We start from the raw sequence: 21,798 nt of genomic DNA on the forward strand, positions 1-21,798 counted from the left end.
ACTCTTAGCAGCACTGCAGGGTCCCTCCTCTTGCTTCACCAGGGCGGTGCCTTCACGCACGGATTTCCCGTTTGAGGAGCTAGCAGCAAGAACCCAAATGCTCGAGGAAATCCAGTCCAGCCCACTGTTTGGAATAAAAGGTACACCTGGGATTTAGAAAACGCACCTTCCTTAAAAGCGCTTGAACCCTTCAGGTGCACTGGCTAACAAGAATCAGTGATAAATGCTCATATTTGCTTTTTTTTTTTTTTTTTTTTTGGCAAAAGCCCAGTTCTGACTTCGTAATCAGGTGAAAAGACAGTGTCTATGACACAGGAATGAAAACAATGATATCTAAAAAGAATGATGTCCCAACTAAACACGTGCTTTCAGCAATATGCCAGGGGTGAGAATACAGTTTGGTTCATAGAATATTGTTTAAAACATTCACTGAGCCATTCTCCTGTCTACGTCTGTACTTTTTACATATAAGCAATAACGACTTCATAAGCATTGGTACATATTTACATGCTTCTCTTCCCTGTTAGTTTATCTTTAAAAAAAAATACAGAACTGTGATTTAGAGTACCTGGGATGGGTGGGGGTGACGCATGAAGTACTCCAGACACACACAACCTGCAAAATCATGATGATGCAGCTAAGCCAAGGGAATGTGAATCGGGGTGAGGGGATCCCCAAATGCCACCTTTGGATCCTATCAGCTGCTGTTCTCATGCAAATTCATGTTGGAGCTGGTCGGGTTTCCACAGAGATGACCTGGTGGGCAGAGAGCCATGTGGAGTTACGTCACGTTTGTGTGTGCTTGCCTTGCAGAGTCCATCAGACTTTGACCCGGTGGTTCATCTATTGCTCTGTGGCAGCGTTTATTAATACAGGGTATTGTTTGCCATTCAGTTCTGAACAATATTTGTGCCAAGAAGACGATGCAGTCATTTAAGTGAGACAAAGCTATGCACCGAAGACTAAATGAGATTTCAGACTTGAGACAAAACTGGATGTCAGGTTCAGCTAGGGAGGCACTGACTGGGCCAGGACCTTGTCCATGTACATCAGGAACCATGGCTTGAATGACGACAGAAAGGGATGGGTCCTTCTTGGACAAGTGCAGTTAATAGGGCATTTCCGAGCAGAAATTCTGCATCCACTGAAGAAAAGGCAGATCTGTCGGATTCTATAAGCTTTCCCCTAATTTCTTCCTAAGGAACCATGCCTGACTCACTACCACTCTGTCATCTGCACCAGAGTGGAACATTTCTTCTGACACAAATATAAAAGGAACCTAATGCTTCCAGACAATGTGCTCACTCTTGCCTCCAGCTACACGGCTTTTTAAAAATACCCTGTTGTATGTTACACTCACACTTGGCTGCATAGCTCACCACCCATTGCATCAAAGGGCTCAAATCCACACGTTGTCCTCTGGATGAGCAAACGCACGCATGAACACGTGCACATGCTCGCACATGCCTCTAACTTCAGCACTGAGGGCGACAACCTTAGACCACCACGGATGTGATGATGACAGAAGAACCATCTCATCAGGCAGCCGGGCTTGTCCAAGCACAGGAAGACCTTTCCTGGGTTGTGGATGGGGGTCATCCAACAGGAATGGAAATCACACTTAAGCCTGCCTTCTTCAGTGCACGGTTTTCTCTCTGAAAAAAGAGTGGGAACAAGTACCTTAGTGCATCACATCTGAGATGCACATGGGATGTGCATGCCACGAGGCAACACTCAAGGGCCAGGAGAAGCACCAGGCTGACTTTACGCGTGGACAGTGGAGTATCCATTGCAGGGCACTAGACTGCAGCACTGCAGCTGCAGCATGGCACCGGATCCAGTTGGATGGATGTTTAAAGCCCTCCGAGGAGATCCTGTGCTCACAGAGGTCAGTCTGTGTTTCTCATGAAGCCATTTGCAGTGGCCTTGTCCCTTCCCACAGTGCCCATGGCAGCAGCCCATATTTCTACCCAATTCCCGTTTTTTCTCATCACTTAGAAAGCCTCCACTTGGTGCTAATTTCTTCTTATTACCCTTGCAATTTTTAACACTTAGAAACAAGGTATAAAGTAGCTGCTAAGGTTCTTTTTAACAAGGAGAATGACCTGGATCAGCCTCTGGCATAGCAGTGGGGGAAGAGGAGAGGAGGAACCGGGGAGGGCATGCAGGGGCAAACCTCAGGGACACAGGCAGTAACATCTAAGCAAGAGGACATTCGTCTCATATAGAATGAAAAACAAACGTAGTCACCTTACACATACGCTGACTTCTGCATCATTACCGTTGAAATTGCTGCTGCAATTAAAACAACACACTGCTCTGTTCATTTCTAAATCTGGTTCATTTCTAAGTAAGTTGTCATTGAATCATCTATTGCTAGAGCATTAAAAAAAGACAGGGGAAGCCGAGCGTGGTGGCACATGGCTGTAATCTCAGCCCTCAATAGGCTGAAGCAGGAGGATTGTAAGTTGGAGCAATATAGTAAGTAAAACAAAACAAAAAATAAAAGACAAAGAAAAAAAGGATAGAAAGAAAAAGAAAAGGGATTTCCCAAAGTGACACTTCAAAGCTGCCAGAATCAAGGGTCCTGACCTACCTACCAACCTTCCCACACCAAGCCACGACCTGTCTGAATCATGCAATCAACTGCAGAGTGTGAACTGCACACAGGCAAACATGGTATAGAAACCTCATGGAAAACAAAACGTCACTCCCAAATTGAAGGGATGAGACAAGTGAGCCATCTGGAGCCAAGTCTGACCCTGCTTTCCTAACTCACTCACTCACTCACTCGGTTCACTCCACTGTTTCCAGAATGGGTGGCTTTCTGCCCTCACCCATGATTGCACACCCCCCACCCCCAATGCACATGCATGCACATGGCACATTCATGCACACCACACACACAGTGCACGCACACAGAGGCATCATTCCGCTTCCAAGTTTCCAGTCTTCCCAAATCCCTTCTGCCCCACTCACTCCAGCCCCAGCTTTTCTGGGGATGTGACATTCTCTCTCCATCCCTCTCCTGACAGTGGCCCAACTTCCTGAGAGTCCCACTCAGCCCAAGATCTCATGCAGACTGAAGCCACGCAGGGTACAGGGTAAGTAGGAGTCTGACCTTGGTATCCGTGGTCCACAGTGCTCCTCTGTGCCCCATGCAGCCCCTGACCCAGTGCTAGCTCAGTCCCCCAACTTTTCATTCAAAAATGCCCCTGTGCACAGGAAGCCTGAGGCTGCTATCTGTAGAAGGGCCTGCCTACAAGAAAACCCCTGGCTGGCGTCTGAACACTGAGCTCCTGAAAAATCCCCCAAGTGATAAGGTTGCACAGGCCTAGACTGTGGACCAACCTGACATCCACAAGCCCTGCTTTCCCCCGAGGGAAAAGTGGGTGGAGGGAGGGGGTGTCCAACTGGATTACTCCAATAAAAGACCTGAATTCCGCAGGTAGGTGGGCTTCCCCAGGTATAAGCATCACACAGATGTGGCTGTGTTTCACTGCCGGGGGAGTGTGCTCTGTGTGCATCTCATGGGAGGGAGATGGCAGAGACCGGCTCACGGTACTCCAGCCATGTGAGTCCTCTCCCCTTGCAGATGCAGCTGTATTCCAGTGGCAAGGCTGTAATGAATCTCAGCCACTGTGTGCTATGCACTGAGTCCTGTGTATCCAGTAAGTCACCAGGCAAGGGAATGGTCTAGGGGACCCCAGAACATTCTGCTTCCACTATAGGACACTCAGGGCACATGGTGCTGGTGGGAGCCTCTGGCCAGCTCAAAGCATGGTTCAGCAGAGCCTAGGAGACCCTGGCCTGCCCTGTGGAACGTGACATAGTGACAAGGATGAGCATCGGAGCCACAGCCCCACCTTCTCTCTGGAGTGTGAGAGGCTGAGGATGGTGATAAAGTATGGAAGAAGCTGATGACCAAAGCCATGAGTCCAGCTCAGTTCACAATTCCAAATGAGTAGAGCAAAGACAGGAGGACAGTGAGTGTCTGGTTGGACCATGACCATGTGGGCAGCAGGGAGCCCAGCCAACAGGCACATAGGCACCCGGGGCTCTCCGAGGCTGTGGAAGTGGTACCCACCGGCATTGCGCATGTGGATTAGGAAGCAGTGCTCTGATTTATGTCAAAACAGAGCCAGAGGAGCCGGCCCCTGCCGTCTGTGTTTTCATTGGGGATTTTCATGGGATCTCAGCTGCTGAGAAACAGCAAGCTGTTAGCAGGGGAGACAAGCACCTTCCCGGGGGCCCCCAGAGCTTGGCTTGGCTCAGAATCAACTGCAGATGGTGATGCCAGGAGAAGCTCAGGACCCACAGCTTCACGTGGGGTCCAGACATGTGCACGAGACAAGCAGAGCTCAGGCTTCTAAGCGGGGAGCCCCTTGGGAGGGGTGGAACCCTGCAGTCCAGAGCTTCGTCTTGGTCCCCAAACTCTGTGCCCCAGCACCCCCCAAAATAACCCCCTCACATGTGGCCTACCAGCTTATAGGACACTGGAGAATGGGCTAAAAGCAGGACACAAGTCTGTTCAAACCAAACAGAAACACTAAAGCCTGTTTAGAGCCGAGGTCTTCCTCCCTCTGACTTGGAGGAGTATCATGGAGTGGACAGCCTTGCCAGGTGGAAGCTTATCTTCCTCCTCCTCCTCAGCTCTCTTTGGGGTCTTTCCATCAACTGTACAGTCAGGTGCCAGCACTGCTAGGGTCACCTTTGAGGTCATCCCATCCCCAGCTCCCATGGAGGGGGACCTGTGTGGTTGGCATCTTCCATCCCAGGATGGTCCATGGTCACACCGTGCTCTGTCCTGGGTCTCCCTCTTCCTGATGCTGACTCTGCAGCTGCCTAGTAAGGAATAATAAAGGTGACAGCCACTTTTATAGGGCATATAGCAGGTGAAGATGCGGCCCTGGGGCTCCTACACATAGCCATGGCTAATTTCAGGTTGAAATTGAAGTTGAATAGGCCAGGAATTTGGCTGTGAGGGTGTTTCTGGTGAAACTAACAATTGAATCAGCTGATTGAGTCCAGCAGGTGGTCTCCCCAGTGTGGTGGCCTCTCCAGTACACTGGGGGCCTGAAGAGAATGCAAAGACCGAGCAAGAGGGAGCTCCTGCTCCCTGCTTTGAACTGGGACAGTGGTCTTTTCCAAAAACCCAGACTCTTCTGAGTGTCTAGCTTGTTGACCTCAGAACCTGGGCCTTCCCAGTCTCCATAACTGCCTGAGACAATTTTTCATAATTCTTTCTCATTCTCTCTCTCCCTCTCTCTTGCTCATGAACACACACATCCCATTGGTGCTCATGAGAGCCCCACCTAACACAAAGGCACCTCACTAGCCACCTATACATCAAGGAATTGAGTTTTTGAGCAGAGGCCATGTGGACACAGGTCATATGGGTTATGGCTACATGGCTAAGGGAGAGTTAGAGGCAGATGGGCTCCGCTGCTAAGTTCCTCCCATGACCTAACACAGGCTGATTCAGAACCACAAGCCTATCAGGACCACAGACACTACTGGGAGAGCCTTGAGGATGTTGAACCGTATCAGATACCACTTTAAGACATTTAAACAGAGAAAAGAGGACATTTTAGCCAAGATACAAAGTGACCTCCTCACAAACCACAGATCAGTGAAAGAGACCTCCCTAGTGAAGTCTATGGTTCTCCAAGGGAGCCCTCAGAGTGTGTGTGGGGGGTACCTAAGCTGGCACTGGGAGGGCTGTGTCCTGGTGAGGGTCAGTCACCCCATTCAGAGGACCCAGCCCACATGTGAGGCTGGTACCTCTGGAGACCATACCCCATGGGAGTAGGTCCCCAGGTGGGAAAGGGTGGCAGTGGGACAGGCAGACCCTCAGGAGGTACCTTGGATGTCCTGCTTAGCATTCTAGGGCTCCTGGAGTCAGGAAGAAAGGGCAGGGAAAGAAGCAGTCTTCCTGGTGACCTAGTACAGCAGGACCTGGAGCCCCTGGGAACTGGGACTGCATCTGAACCCCTGTGCTAGGAGGCCTGACTCAGCTCCCATGGCTCCCTGAGCTTCCGGCAGCAGAAGCAGGACTCCAGCCCCTTACCCACAAGAGTGTGCCAATGGTTCCAGACACCTGGCCTCCTGCCAGAGCTTCCTAAGCAGGACTGGAGACTGCAGATGTGGCTCTCGCTAGCGCTGAAATGTTCTCAAGGACCCGAGAGCCTTTCCTTTGAAATGGAGTCCTCGGGAGTGGGCCTTGCCCTCCCAGCCTCAATCCTGACTTTGATGCTTCGCAGCCGGCAGACACCACTGTCTGATCCCTTTGCCCTGGCTGGCTCTCTCACTGCTTTGTAAGTTTCCACATCTGACTCTTCTGAGCCATCCTTCTCCCTTTGCAACTCATTCTCCCTTTGAAAGTTATTCCCCTTTGAAAGACCCCCCTCTGCCCTGCAGACCTGAGAACAGAGCCCAGACTGCTCCTGACTCCTCTCTCCCCTGGCTCCTGTTTGCAGACAGCATATCTGGGCCTTCTCAGCCTCCGGAATTATGTGAACCTACTACTGCTTTTTTGTTTTAGTTTTTGTTTGGCGATACTGGGGATTGAACTCAGGGCCTTGCACTTGCTAGGCAAGTACTCTATCACTTAAGCCAGTCCTTTGCTTTTAAGTCTGCTTTTTAGATAAAGGTCTTGTGCTTTCTGCCTGGACCAGCCTCAGACCTTGATTCTCCCACCTCTGTCTCCTGAGTTGCTGCGACCACAGACATGACCACCATGACCAGCTTGTTTTTGAGATAGGGTTTTGCTAACTTTTCCCGGGGATGGCCTCAAACTGTGATCCTACCGAGTAGCTGGGATTACAGGCATGTGATACCATGTCCCCTACCCTTGATAAACCTCATTCTGGTATGTGGCTGTACATCTCCCACGTGCTCTGTTTCTCTGGAGGACCCTGACTAAACCAGGGTCACTGGCTGGGCCACGCCAGTCCACTCATGATTCCCTCTCAGCCAGGCAAGGCTAGACACTCCAGGAAACATGCCTGGCCACCCTTCTGTGTCTACACTGGCTGTTGACACAGACTGATCTTGGTGCTTTGAGGACCTAACTCAAGATTCTGGGAGACAACCTTGAGTGGGAAGCCAGGGGGCTCCACCTCCCCAGGCCCAATCTCTCAACCCAGCCTGCTTCCCTGGGAGCTGGGCAAGTGGGGCTTGGGGTCTGGGAGAAGGCAGGCCTGCAGCCTGGGAAGTGGAGGTATACCTTTCTCTTACTCCATTAATTCCTCCCAAGACGTCCCCCTGGGAGTCCAGGGTAACCTGTCTTCTGCCTTCTCCTCCAGGGTGGCAGTAGGCGTGTGTCCTCCTGGGCAGGAGGCCCTGGAGAGGGAAGAGGTGGAGAGGGCTGTGTCCCACACAACTGTCCTGGGTAAGGAGAGGAGGTGAGCAGGGGTGAGTGGGAGGCAAGAGGTGGGGTCCTGTGGGCAGGCAGATGAGGGGAGGAGGGCACCCGGCAGAATGGGAGATACCGTACATCTGTAGGAAGAGAATGGTGCTTGTTCTTGGTGCTGAATGTACTGGAGGTGCACAGAGGTCTTGTTTATTTAGCTGAGGGCCGGGGTCTCACAGAAAAGGGCACGCCCCAGACCTGGGCTTATGGGAAAGGTGTGCACATGCATGGTACTCAGGTAGCCATGGGCTGCCTCCAGCCTCCAGCTTCTAGCCTCCTCCCATTTGCCCAAACAGCTGCTGCCCTTATAGCTTCTGTTTTCTCATGTCCCTGCTGCAGAGGAAGGCAGCACAAGGCTGTGTGTCCCAGTCCAGGAGCACAGGGCTCAGCTGGGTACAGCCTAGGATGACACCATCAGCCCCTTCACTGGAGACCGTGGAGCACCAGCAGCAGTGTCACACCACCAACACCGCAGTCCCCCTTTGCCACCCTCCCATGGCTGCTCAGTTCGGCACATGGGGCACTGTTCTGTTCCCACCTATGTTGGCCTCTGGAGGACTGACAGAGTGAGGAGCCATGTCTGTGGGACCTAGGGGCAGGTTGGAAGCTTCCAGGGCTTTGTTCACAGTGCGGGGATGGGGCAAGGCTGTGTCACTCATGACTCTGACTGTGCTCCTGCCTGTCAACCATCTGAGTACCCAGGATGCCACCAAGTTCATCTCAGCCCGAATAACCGGGGCTAGGGATGCATACTTCAGCTAATGGGCTGATGGGAATTAGAAGCCAGTTACCACCATCCCACCCAGAGAGACCAGGTGGCTTGTTCTGAAATGGGGACAATGCCCACTGGCTGGGCAGGAAATCTCATGGGGATACTGGGTACACTGTCTGGCCTCCCAGACCCTGCCTGACCACATATGTGCACATATGCATAGCTGTGCGCACAGATCTACAAGCACAGACCAAATGCATGGCATGCCTGTGCAGGTGCACACAGCCAAATACACGGGGACATCCCCCACCCCCCCCCCCAAGCACGCCCACACACTTTCTGCCTGCCTTCAGTTGGTTCTTGGCTTCTTTTCCTATCTGGATTGCAGGCAGCTGCTCACAGTCATAGCAGGGGATGCCTGGCTACTTTCTCTGACACCAACCTCTCTAGCAATGACATCTCTTATTAATGGCCTCCCGGTCATGCTAGTGAAAGGATCCATTATTGCCTTGACCAAGATGGCCCCATTATAGATGGGCAGACAGCTGTTCCCAGGCTGTGAGCTCCTGGCTGAAAAGAATGAATTGGAAAACAGATCAGTGAGGGGGGGGAGGGGTGCCAGTTATTCAATTCCTGCCTGAGATTTTTGTGCAAAATCACTTGGTGACATTTGAGAAACATCTTTGCTGAGGGAAAAAAAAAAAAAAAGATTATAAACAAAGAGCAAAAGTGAAAGTCCGGAAGGGATGAACTGGAAAAGGGTCCAGTGTCTCAAGATGCATGTTGATGGCCCTGTGACCTAGTTTCCAGCCTCAAGCATGCATGCAGGAGAAATGCTTTGTGGCTACCATCAGGAGCTTCCACAAGAATGGCCGGGAAACACCACTGACGAAGGCACACAGAGCCTGAACGTACACTGGCTGGGAGGCAATACCCAGCAGTGAAGTCACAGATACCTGACAGTGTCTCTGAGTGAACTTCAGCACAGTGACATTAGGTGCAAAAATACTCCTAAAAGGTGTCTTTTTAATGAAAATTTGAAAGACTTAAAAATCATGCCTTTTAGAAACACTCATGTCTGCCACAGGGCTCTGATGAGGAGGTTCCGGCTGGGCCACATGTTAGACGTGAGTGTTGGTTTAAGTAGTGTACCCACAGAGGCCATAAATACAGGCCAGTGACAAGCATGTGTCAGGTACCAGCAGCAGGCAGGGCAGCCCTGCACCAGGAATTCATGGGAAGCAAACTCCCGTGATGAGGAACAATGGGGGGCCGGCGAGGGCACCCTCAGCCCACTGACTCTGAAACACAGATTCAGTTGCCCACCATGGCAGTTGTGAGGGGGGCATGACACCTGTCATACTGTCTCAGCTGACCTCAGGCTTAACCCTCTTCGTTCTCATTTCTGATGGAGCTCAGGTGGATGAAACTGGGCATTGCAGGGCTCCTGATCAGGGCCCAAGCTGGTGCCCGACATCTGAGAGAACCACCCACCTGGGCAGAGTCCACTGTCCCTCAGGCAGCACCTGGATGCTACCCAGGAGGGCCCAGGGGACTTTCCCCAAGCTCAGCAATAGTCCTGGGAGGGGACAGCCTTGACCGACTGCTTGTATGCTTGAAAAACCATTACTAATAGCCCACCTTCTGTTCCTTTTCAAAAAGATAAGATGCACAAATTCAGTAAGATGGATTTTGATGGGGAATATTGTAGATATTTTTTAGATGAAAGCTCCTATTCCATGCGCACAAGGATTTATTCTGAGCAAGAATGGCTTATCCCTGAGTTTCACAGATCATGAGGAAGCCATCGTTTAGGGCCCAGGGCTACTCAGGAGCAAAGCTGTCTCACTCATTGACATTCAGGCACCAACTCGTCAGGAGCTGTAAATCTGAGTCTGTTGACAGTTAATCTAACACACTGCCTGTTTCCAGACCCTGATCTGGAGCAGGAACAGTCCCTGGAGATCCGCCCCACCCCCCCAGGATCAACGGGGACCAGAGAGTCTGGCTCAGCCAGTGTGGAAGACGCCAGCACAGCAGCCCTCTTGTTCTGGCTGCTTCCCAGTGTGCACGACACAGAGTGGGGACATTCCAGCCAGGACGTGTTGACCGCAGAGCAGGGGCTAAGGGAAGCCAAGCAGAAGGATCAGTCACGAAGAGGAAGACTCCTCACAATGAATGGGGGCAGGAGACAAGGACATCCATGAAAAAATGAACTTCGGACTGCTCTGTGCCCCATGTGCAAAAAGTCACTCAAAACGAACGATGGACATTCCAAATGTAAGGGATAAAGCCATAACATCCCAGAAGGAAACAAGGGAGGAAATGTGGAGCAAGGCAGCGTTTTCTTTGTTCCATTCCAATACCAAGAAACACAAGCCACTAAAAAAGTCGATAAATAAGACTTCATCAAAATTAAGAGGTTCTGCTTTTCACGAGATATTCTTATGAGAGTAAAAAGACATTATTAGAATGGATTAAAAAAAACGAGTCCAAAAAAGACTGCCTGTATCAAGTACCAGCAGGAATGTGGAGTGCCTGCATTGCTGGTGGGGGTAGAAATGTACAACTGCTTTGGACAGTTTCCTGTAGAATCAGAGAGCGTCCACCAACAGTAAACTCTACTATTGATAAGCCAAAAGAAGAAGAAGAAGAAAAAAAAAAAGCAGTGAGTGAGGTGAGCAGACCACAAGCTGACAAAGGGACCTTGCCACCCTGGGAAGATGGGCGAGAAAAGGACTAACCTAAGATGTTTTGACAACAGCATTTTGTCTGGACACCGTAAAGCTAAGGACAATAAGAACTGTACACAAATACTATACTCTGGTTAGTGAATTTGCCTGTACAGGACATGGCTGAGCAATTCTGAAATGACTTTGTGTGTACTCTAGAGTTGAACAAATAAGCAAATATACGGTAGTCAAGTATCCCACCACCATCCAAAATGATGTTGGAAATTAGGAAGAGGAAGGCTGGAATAAACTTTGCATTGTTGGCTGGTAAATGGAGGCACCATAGTGAATTCATAATGTCTTACGAGAGAGTGAAAGAGAGAGAGAGAGAGAGAGAATGGATGATAGGTTAGATAGATAGATGTTAGATATGGATAGATGATAGACAGCTAGCTAGACAGATAAACAGACAAACAGATGATGGATGGCTAGATAAATGTGGGCAGGGAGATTGACAAACACAGATGTGTGGCTATGCATAGGCAAGTACACATACATATATTTCCAAGCTCTCCCTGTGAGTGGAACTAGAAATGAAGTTACCCCTACAGCAACAAGCACACCAAGACCTAGAAATCTTCCTTCCTTCCTCCCTCCCTCCCTCCCTCCCTTTCTTCCTTCCTCTCTCTCCCTCCCTCCCTCCTTCTCTCTTTCTTTCCTTACTGGGTATTGAACTCAGGGCCATGTGCTTGCTACACCACTTCAGCCATGCCCCCAATCCTTTTGCTTTTTGTTTGTTTTCACATAGGGTCTTGCACTTTTGCTCAGGCCAACCTTGGACTGTGATTCTCTTGTTTCTGCTTCCTGAGTAGCTGGGACCACAGGCATGTGCCACCTCTCCTGGCTCTAGAGAGCTTGGGTTCTAAGCACTATTTTCCAACAAAAGGCCAGTGCTCCTTGGAGTCGGGGAGGATTCCAGGCCTGGCATAGGGACAATACAAGATGAGTCTGGAGTACCTCATGGTGACAGAGGTACATGAAACCCCTATACACTGTTCTTGTAACTTTAACTATAAATTTTTTTTCAAAATAATAAGTTTTTGAAAAAGCTAACTGGAGATGCTGGAATTGTTTTTCTACTGCATAGTGTCCGGGTCACCCAGTCAACCTCAGAGAGGCTCTGGCCCCAAGGCTGCTCTTTAGTGTGCCAGCCTCCAAGCCAAGAGACAGCCACCCACCCTGCCTCCACTCTGTCCATGACCTCCTGTAGTCCTTCCCTAAGGACTGTGTGGTTCTTCCACCCTGAGCACTTCCACCTTGGGAATAGGTGATAGTCTGAGTCACCAGACCCACAAAACGGCTCTGAACAAGGAGGCCATCCATCAATGTCCAGGTCCTAGAGATCAGCAAGGAGCACCTGCAACGGGGCCGAGCCCTATCCACTCTCCTAGTCCTCCTCACTTGGCCCTGGCTCCTCTCCATCTGAGACCTAGTCAGGTTTAAGGTATGGAGTGACTTTGCAAGCCCTAGGGGTCCACTAGGCCACACACTGTGAGGCCCCAGAGCCACAGCCTGGCCCACTGGGGGGTTGGAATGGTGTCAACCCACAGAAAACATGAGCTGGAGGGCCTCTCCGGTGACTTTGTGTCATGTTTCGATACAGGCAAGTGACCTCGTGTGTTCACTGCCATTCGTACCTGAGTGACCTTTGAAGCCAGGAATGTGACAATTTGGAATTGGGACTGTCTTTGTCCAGTAAGCAGAAAAGCAACAGGAGCTGGCAACACCGTTCTGAGGGCATTTCCTATGGACGTTCTGAAAGGCCACTGAGCGCCCAGCTCAGTCCTGCTGGGTTGGAGTGCCCCCATGTGGCTCGAGGTGGCATCTCAGCTTCTAGAGCAAGCCTCGGCCTGAGCTTTCTGGTCAAGGTGTGCCTGTGCTCGCCGGGGGACAAAGGGACCACATACTGCCCTGTACCAGGGGAGCAGCCCACACTTCCGTGCAAGATGTGCCTCTCAGAATGCCACAAGAAAGAGAGAAAGTGTGTCCATCTCCCTTCTGAACAGGCAGGTCTGAAAATCTCCTCCCGGGGTTGTCACATCAAGGTTCCTCTCTGGAACAGTAGCACTGGCTGTCCCGGAACCCCTGGACAGCCCCACCGAGGGGAGGATCCTGTGGCCTTTTGATGGGGCATAAGAGGGGAGGCAGACAGCTTGCTGAGTGACCCACGGGGACAGCCACCTGTGTCCCCGAAGCACCTCCTCACCCTCCACCAGGATGTATGAGTGCCACATAAATAGTGGCCCTCAAACACCCTCATCCATGAAGTCCTGCCTGTAAAAAGACGATCAGAGCAGACCACCTGGTCACATCCTGGTCCTCTCTCTGCTGGGGGCCTCCCCAGAGTGGACAGACGCACAGAGCAGACGGACACACAAAGCTCAGTGCCCAGTCTGGCAAGTGGCGTGGATTCTCACTTGCGTGCGCAGGAGGGACGTGTGCACCGGAGGATGTGCTTCGGTGTGGGGGCTGGGAGCCTCGCCGCTGCGTCTGCATTCTCTGAGGTCAGGCTCCTTCCCCGTGGTTCTGCAAGCTCAGCCCAAGTCCCACCACTGCTCTGGCCATCCCTCTTTTCCCGTAGGTGGAAAGAGAGCCGGTTTCCCCCACGCCAGAGCGTGTACCAGCTCCCTTGGTGCTCCTTGCCCACAGCTCCTGACCCTGCCTCTGAGTATCCCAGATCCCCCACCCCGAACCCCAGCAGTGGCTCCCAACCATGCTCCATGGCAAACTCCAGGCCCTGGCCTGTTAGTGGCAGGAAAGGCGCCCTCACCACCATGCCCTGGAGGCTGCTGCCAGCTCCTGAGCAGGTCATGACTGCAGAGCCCGACTTCCAGCCAAGCCACCTCAGCTGCCCATCAAAGCGGGGGCCCCTTCCTTAAGGGGACTTGACATCTGACGCAGCAGGTCTCTGGGGACCCGAATCTGGGGAGACACACCCCCTCCCAGGCAGAGGTCTGCCCATCAGCCAAACCCAAAGGATGAAAGCCTCAAGGAGTCTACAGGAAGTCTGTTCTCAGTCACATTCTTGCCACACGGGCCCTGGCAGGGCTAGAGGAGACTGAGTTCCCCACTTCGCGCTAGGGACCAGGGAGGCCATTTTGTCTGTGAATCTGCATTTAAAATGCATATTTTGCGCACAGTGGAAGGAAAAACCATTGCTTCACTATATCGTAGCATTTCTAAACTTGGCAGAGTGGGAATGCAGCCGGATGGAGCCCTATTACCTCAAGGGAGGGCTTCCTGTCTGGTGGGAACACAAGGGGTACCCAGGGTACAGGGGAGTCCCTGCTGAGTGTGGGGTGAGGACACAGGTGGAGGCCACTCCAGGAAAGGAAGTAGAATGTCTCCCGTGTTGGAGGTTCTGCTAGCAGCAGAATGGGGCTGCAGCAGCCTGGCAGAAATAGCCAGGCCCAGCGTGGAAATGAGGCTGCCATGGAGCACACAGAGGACGCTCACACGTGCCTGGGTGTTCAGGTGAGCATGAGGAGGGAGTTGCATGTGTGCAGGCTGAATCTAGAGGTGGAGATGCAGGGCTGGCAAGGTGGCTCGAGTGGTATAGTGCCTGCCTAGTAGCGTGAGGCCCTGAGTTCAAACTCCAGTGCCCCCACAAAAAAACAGAGGTAGAGATGCAGAAGCCAGCACCTCCCCAATTCATACCTTGAAGGGCACATTCAGCAAAACAGAATCAGTCTGCACAAGGGCCACCAAACTGGGAAGAATGTAATGCCATCCCCAACAGAGAGAATCGTCACCTACCTGCAGGCCACTGGACTTGGGCTCCCTTCTTGCATTTTCTTACATCCGTAGAACCACAGGCTCTACTCTTCTTCTCACCTGGGCCCTGCTCCTCGTGTGCAAAGGCTCTAGACAGGGCCATTTTTTGGCCGTCTGCAGCTCTCAGGTTTGGCCCGCCTGCTGAGTGGCTTCCAGGCCAGGTGGCCATGATTTCTGGGGCCTTGCTGCTCCTGTGCCAATGTTCTCTGAGGTGGGGGTTCCTTTCCCAGGGTTCTGCACACTCATCTCACATCCCTGACCACACTTCCCATCCCTCCTCTGGTCATCATTATTGTGCTCCAGGACAGTAGTTTGGGTTGGGATTTTGGCCTTTATGCCCCAGTGGGGCCATGACTCTCATCTGTCCCCACGGAGATGACAATATAACAGAACAAGGGTAGGTGAGGGATTTGTCTGTGAGTACTCAGGACCCCTATGAGTGAGTCACGGTGTCATGTGTGCACCCACGGTGTCACAGGGGACATCCCCCATAACCCTCCCAAGTCCCCCAAAGAAGGTCACCACTGGGGTCACAGCGTTCATCTTGTCGTTGGGGCAAGCCTGTGTTGTTTCTGAAGCTCTTCTTCCAGGCGTGTTGACAGTTGCTTGGGAACAAGAGGCGTGGTCCCAGGGCTCCAGCATAGGAGCAGCACTCACCCCTGCACAGCAGGGAACGTCACTCATCCCCATGATCGGGATGGAGGCTGCTGTCCAGGAGGAGGGATCCCAGGGTCCAGCAGCCAAGGCCAGGTCTCTCCCAGAGAAGCGCCAGTTAGCAAAAGCAGTTCCAGTTGTGGCTCATCCTGATTGGACAGTGGGATGCCCAAAACACCCCTTCCCCTCGACCTCCACCGGGCATGTGCACAGAGCCCACAGCTCCTCAGGCCTTCAGGGAGGAAGAGGTGCAACATTCGGTTTTGTTGCTGGCACCCACTGCTCTCTGGTTCCACTGGAGGACAGCAGTCTGACTCTGCCAGGGGCTAGAAGAAAACAGACACAGAGCACAGGAGTTAGAGGGACAGGGGCTGCCTGGGAGGTGACCGCTGCTCCCCAGGAAGGGCCCCTATGGAGGGTGAGTCCAAGGACCCATTTTGTCACACATGGACGGGAAGGTAGTGACCAAGCACAGCTTGTGGCTTTGGTCTGTGGGCAGAGCAGAGGCCCTGTGTGTTAGTGTATTCAGTGACTGTGGGAGAGCCCAGTGTGTGGGGACAGGACCACACTGGTGCTGGGGGACTCCCAGAGGACAAAGGAAAATCACAAAGCAACCTTCCTGTTCTGCCTAGAAGCAGGCATGTAATTCTCTTGCCCTGTGCCCCCAGTGGGGCAGAGAGCAGAAGCTTCTCTGAGTCCAAACCCTAGGGAGGGGCTCCTGGTCTCTGAAGGGTGCTGTGGTTTTATTCAGCCCTCTGGAAGCCCCAGGGAGCTGCCAGCCCACAAGTGCCCCCATGATCTCCCCAAAAGAAGAGTGGGACCCTCACAGGAAACCCCAGCCTGTGATGTACTCACCAGGTCAGGGTGCCAAGACCAGCTATGACCAAAGAATGAAAGCTAGGGAGAAAAACAAGAACAAAAATAAAAACTGAAAAGCAAAGGGGAGGATGGGAAAACGGAAGGAAAGAGAAAGAAAAAAGAGTTTGTAGTGTCTCTGGCAAGAAATGACATAAGATTACAGACAGAGTGGCTGGCTAGGGAGAAGCAGGCGGTCAGGACATGTGCGAGAGATGCTGTGACAGTCCTGGGCCTGGGGTGACAGTGCTGCTACCCTGAGAGACAGTCAGGGATTAAGCACTGTCCTGAGAGGGCTGTGGGTGCCGTCGGGGCCCCACAGCCAGCACGGTGAGCTGAGCCTCTCGGGGTCAGGCGTCTGTGGGGAGAGTGCTTCCAGGCTAAAGAGACAAGAACAACCTTGAGGAAGGGCTTCCCAGGTGCCAGGAGATAGCGCTCTGACGATATGGGTTGCAGTCCCCTCCAAACACTGTATCCACTCCCTGGACAGGTTTGACACCTGAAGCATTATTTGGGGTGGTGTCAGGGCAAGCTGGACACCAGAGAAAACTTGGTGGCACCAGGATTGCCTAGAAATAAAGCCCTACCTTAGCTAAACTGACAAAAATAAACTCCTAACCTAAAATCACTCTAATGTTTAATACAAGCAAGTGACCTCAGGTTCAGGTGCAAAATGAAACAGACACTCAGCTTGGGGGAGGCTTTGACCTCTTCAAGGTTTGAGCCCTAAGACTGTGTCGCCTCCCAGCCTCGTGGGGCCTGGCACACTTTGCCACGTGTTTGGATGGCCTGTGGGAATTCCTCTGGGACCTCATTTCTCAGGTTGTCCCCTGCTTGGCTCTAGGTTTTGTTCCTCATGGTGGATTTGTGTATTTACACGAAGATTGCTGGATATGTGGCAGCACGGTGCCCAGTAGATAGTTTATGTCATCGCTGAGGAGGGGTGGGGCAGGGCTGGGGTGGGCAGTGGGAAGGAGCAGCGGCCAGCTGTAAGGGGACCGCTTTCTGATGGACTGCCTCTCCTAGAGGGCAGGGAGAGCACAGCTGGCTCTTCCTAGGACTGGCTAACGTGCTGACCAGTGTCCTGTCCAAATGCTACCTCCTGCTGTCTCTGGAAGGGACGAGACAAGTAGGTGGGTCCCACTGATCTCTTTACTCACTGACTTTGATGAGACCTGCCCCACAGGCAGGACCAATCACAAGAACTGAGAAAAACTCTGACCCCACAAACCCCTGAACTAACCCCAAATCTCACAGGAGAAAGAGCTGCCCTGAAAGGACACTGGTCCTGCGGGAGTCAGGGTTCTCCGGGCATGTACACTTCACTTTGGCCTAGCGAGTACCAAGTCTGTCATCAGGAGGGATAGACGCCTGTGACCCCAGCCCTGCAGTCAGGAATCCAGAGGGGGAACCCTGAGCACACGTACTTCAGTGCAGTAAGGCCTAAGGGAGAGGTCTCCACTGTCCCAATGGTGGCTCTCAGGACCCCAGCCAATCTTTCAGGACCTTGCTCTTGCTTTTCAGAACAGCATGCTTGGTGCTCTTGGAGGGTTAAATGTGTCTGCACTACCCAGGGCATATGCATTGAAAGGGTCCAACATACATGGATCCAGATGGGAAACTGAGGTGAAGCAAGACCACAGGACTGGGTCATGGGAGGGGCTCCTGGCTCTGGCCCAGTGCCCTACAGCTCCACCTCTTTCTGCTCAACCCACCCTGCTCCAGGAAGGTAGCCTCATGGCGATGCATCCAGGACAAGTCTATTTACTCCCCAGAGCCAAGTGCTGGGTGGCTTCGGGTGGGAGTTATCTGTGCTCTTTTATTGATAAGCTTCACTAACAAAACAAGCCCCAAACACTATTTGTTTACCTTTTCCTCCAGTTCCTTTATTTGTCTCTTCTGAGTTTCTATTCTTTCTTCTAGCTCTTTAATTCTCTGTGATGTTAAAAAGAAGAAAGTCTTCGATAATCAGAATATTTGGAAAACCAACCAAAAAAAGTCTTTAAGATTTTCCCTCATTTACTTGGTGGACAAATAGCACAGAGCACCGGCATGCTGGTCCAGCCTCATGGCCTGTGGCTGGCAAGGGGCACACAGCTCTCTCCAGGTCGCTGCTTCCTTCCAAAGACAGTGGAAGCCTTTCCCAGAGCCACACCTCTGCGGTGGGAATAGTGTCCTTCTGACTCTTTTGAGTCAGAAATCCTAATGTTAGACACTCAGGGAACTGCAAGGAAATAGCCCACTGTCCTTCCTAAAGTCATTACAGCAGAGTAAAGGGCAGCCAGAAGTCACAGCCCAACCACAAGGAGAACCTTCCTTCTGAGGGCCCTGGAAGCAACTGAGTGCTGTCCATAGCCCATCTGGCTGAGCAAGTGGGCTTCTGCTGGCCTCCTCACTCCAACCACCCTGGACACCACACAGGCTTTGGGGGTGGGCTAACAAGCTGAGGGGTTAGCAGTGTGTGTACTAGAATCTCAAGGCCCGCTGTCCGAGGTTTGCCTGATAACTCACAGTGAACTATACAGTGTTCACCGTAATCTTATCTGAAACTGCAGTCTGAGCCTTTTCCCCTTAGGGGGCTTGAGCATGGGACACAGCCCTAAAAGCCACTTCCAGGAAACCTGGCACATGTGGAGGGGTGTCACAAACACCAAAGCTGTCCAGCCTGCGAGGGTTCCTCACCTTCCTTTAGAAATAAGCAGGCCCAATGGGTCTGGGCCCATCAGCTCTGTCCCTAGACAATGCCCTTACCATCAAGGATTTGTGTCATGGGAGGAGACCTGGAAAGGTTCTACATGGGGGGAACTGCTGCCCAAAGCCCTCAGCAATACAACCTAGAAGCCAGGAGGATGGTGGTGGTGGTGGTGGTGGTGGTCGCAGGGGGCAGACAGTCTGGCAAGAGAGCTGAGAGAAGGACTGGCCATACAGAGGCATGGCCATTGGCGATGTGGCCACTGGAGGTATGCCCATTGAAAGGCTAGGCCTTCGGAAGCCCACCTGGCCCTCTTTCCGCCCAGCCCTCCCTGCTCCACCTCCCTCCCAGCACCTGTTGTGCCAGTTGCAGCAGCTCCATCCGCTCCCGCAGGATCTGTGCATCCCGCTCACGCAGCTCACTGAGGACCTGGCGCTTCCACTGCTCCACAGCTACCTTGAGCTTCTCACGCTCCTCCTCCGACAGCAGTTCAGCCACTTTGGCCCCACCCTCCTGCTGCAGGGCATCATAAAGCATGGCCTCCAGCTCCAGGATGTGCTGGGGGCCAAGGGGAGACCCATTAGTCCTCCCTTCCCTTGGAGTGGGCCTTCCCTCCTCCAGGCTAAACAACCCCCTCTTGCAGGAAATCCAACTGGGAGACAAATCACCTTCCACCTGGGGAGGAGGTGCACAATACTTGGGGGACCACAGTGTGCCTGGGGGTTCTCAGGGAAGCACCTGGAGATCCACAGACCCACTTCCCTAATCCAGCAGAAGACCCTAGAAGAAGAGGAGCTGACTAGGTAGAGTGCCTGCAAGGACTGGTCCAGGCTGGTGCAGAGGACTGAGAAGGCCTGAGCTCTGAATGGTGGGGCCCAGTGCTAGGTCACAGTTGGAAGTACAGGCGACATGGCTTGGAGTGGGTCCTGAGATCACAGCCACAAGACAGGAAAGATCTCAGCCAGGGCACCCCTTCCTCTTTCCAAAAATCCAATTTAGGACTAAGACCTCCACAGAAGGAAGGAGGTGATGCCTTTGTTACACTCAGTAGCTGTCACACAGCTGTCTTTTTTCTTTTTGGCAATAGTGGGATTTGAACTCAGGGCCTTGCACTTGCTTGGCCGATGTTCTACCACTTGAGCCACTCCCCCAGCCCTTTCTTGTGATGGTTATTTTTGAGATAGGGTCTTGCTTTATATCTGGGCTGGCCTGGACTACAGTCTTCTTATTTATACTTCCCCATGTAGCTGGAATGACAGGCATGTGCCCCTGTACTCAGCCATTGGTTGAAATGGGGTCTACAAACTTTTTGCCTGGGCTGGCCTTGAACTGCAATCCTCCCAATCTCTGCCTCCCATGTAGCTGGGATTATAGACTTCAGCCACCATGTCCAGCCCATCACATTTTTTCTAAACCCCAGGGTGCCAACTTGGTCAGCAGTAGTTGTCTTTCTTTTTGAGTATGTGGTACTACAGATGTGTGCCACCACACCAGACTTGGGAGTACTTTTACACTTTCTCTTTAGAAAAAATTTTGACACAATCTTTGGAAAAACAAAATTCTCATCAAAACTCTCATTTTGATGGGCCTTTCTGCCCTTTCTTCCCTCCAAAACATAACATAGTCAGAAAAGGATGCTCTCCTCTCTTTAGTCCAAATGACCATGAAACTCCTTTTGGATTAGTAGAAATTTTAGGAAATGGGGGAAAAAAAACCCTTTTGGGCCTCTGCCACATTGCATAGTTCCAGACTAGCCACAATATAAGCTGTCCCAGCTGTCACAATGTGCTCACTCTGCAGCGTCAGCAGCTACTTCGCAAAGGAAAAGGGCTTAGCTGCCCAGGAACCCACGCCTTTGTTATTTTTTCATTTATGGATGCTGGTGATGGGATCCAGAGCCTCAGGCATGCTAGACAAGCACTAACCACTGGGCCATCCCCCAGCCCCTGGGCTCAGCCTTTCAAAATGAGTGTGGTTGAGTATAGTATTAGAATTAACATCACAGAGGTGCCGCACACACCTGCTTGTGGACACTTTTGTTAGGACCTTCTCTACAGACAAGGATACTACCCGGTCATGAGATCACCATCTCTGCCTTCAGTGAGACCACATGGCCACACAGCCTGCCTCAGCCACGCCTGCAGCGACACGATCTGCACTAGCAGTGACCCTGAAGCAGATGTCATCACCATCTGACATACAGACGTCCTCCTGCAAACTCAAGGAGCAGTGGTATAGGAAAGTCCCAGGGACCCACAGACTGCTGCTCACCTAAGCTTACCCTGGGATTATCCTGGGCTTCCCCCAAGCATGTCAGACAAAGTATAGCAAAGGCTAGTCGTACAGTGAAGACAGACATGCCTAAACAGCGGGCAGCAAAACTAGGATCACACCACAAAATGGCAGTCATCATCACCATCACTGTCACCATCATCACCACCACCGCTACAATCACCGCCATCACCACCACCTTCATCACCTCCATTACCACCATCACCATCGTCACCACCATCACCATCGTCACCATCACCAGCACATCATCACCATCACTATTCTGAGAGCTCCCAGGTTGAACTGGGCCCTGGGAACAAGCATTTTCATACCTCCCAGCCCTCCTGTGCTCCAATGGCTGAACAGGGCCCCTCATAGACATGAGGGTTGGGGCCCTGCCTGCTGGGCTGGGTGCCCAGGCGAATGTCTTGGTGGCAATACTTGTCTGTCCATCACACCGGGGACTGAACACTCCCTGGTAGTGTCCTCATGTGGCAGGGAGTCCAGTGGGGACACAAGTGCAGTCACAGGGGTGTGATGGTGACTGAACTGGAGAAGGACTGAGGCTCAAATCAGGGATGCCAGGCAGCTCCTAACAGGGGAACCTAGTTCAGAAACCTAGTTTTCAGCCTAGAAGGACCTTAGACTCATCCCAACCATAGCATACCACACCTTCTGCCAGGGGGCAGGCAGC

At 52.1% G+C, this 21,798-nt stretch overlaps 1 protein-coding gene across 1 annotated transcript in view; it reads right to left on the bottom strand.

Annotated features, from left to right (window-relative positions):
- Window positions 1-220: 220 nt before the first annotated feature.
- Window positions 221-21,798, bottom strand: part of Jakmip3 (Janus kinase and microtubule interacting protein 3) — a 131,747-nt gene continuing 110,169 nt past the window's right edge. Inside the window, 7 exon segments of the mRNA XM_074078032.1 lie at window positions 221-1,655; window positions 14,615-15,355; window positions 15,357-15,402; window positions 15,404-15,612; window positions 16,142-16,183; window positions 18,011-18,076; window positions 19,188-19,391. Coding sequence (XP_073934133.1) covers window positions 15,077-15,355; window positions 15,357-15,402; window positions 15,404-15,612; window positions 16,142-16,183; window positions 18,011-18,076; window positions 19,188-19,391 — 846 coding nt within the window. The 3' untranslated portion in view covers window positions 221-1,655; window positions 14,615-15,076.

The sequence above is a fragment of the Castor canadensis genome, chromosome 7 (genome assembly GCF_047511655.1).
Source record: "Castor canadensis chromosome 7, mCasCan1.hap1v2, whole genome shotgun sequence".
Lineage (NCBI taxonomy): Eukaryota > Metazoa > Chordata > Mammalia > Rodentia > Castoridae > Castor > Castor canadensis.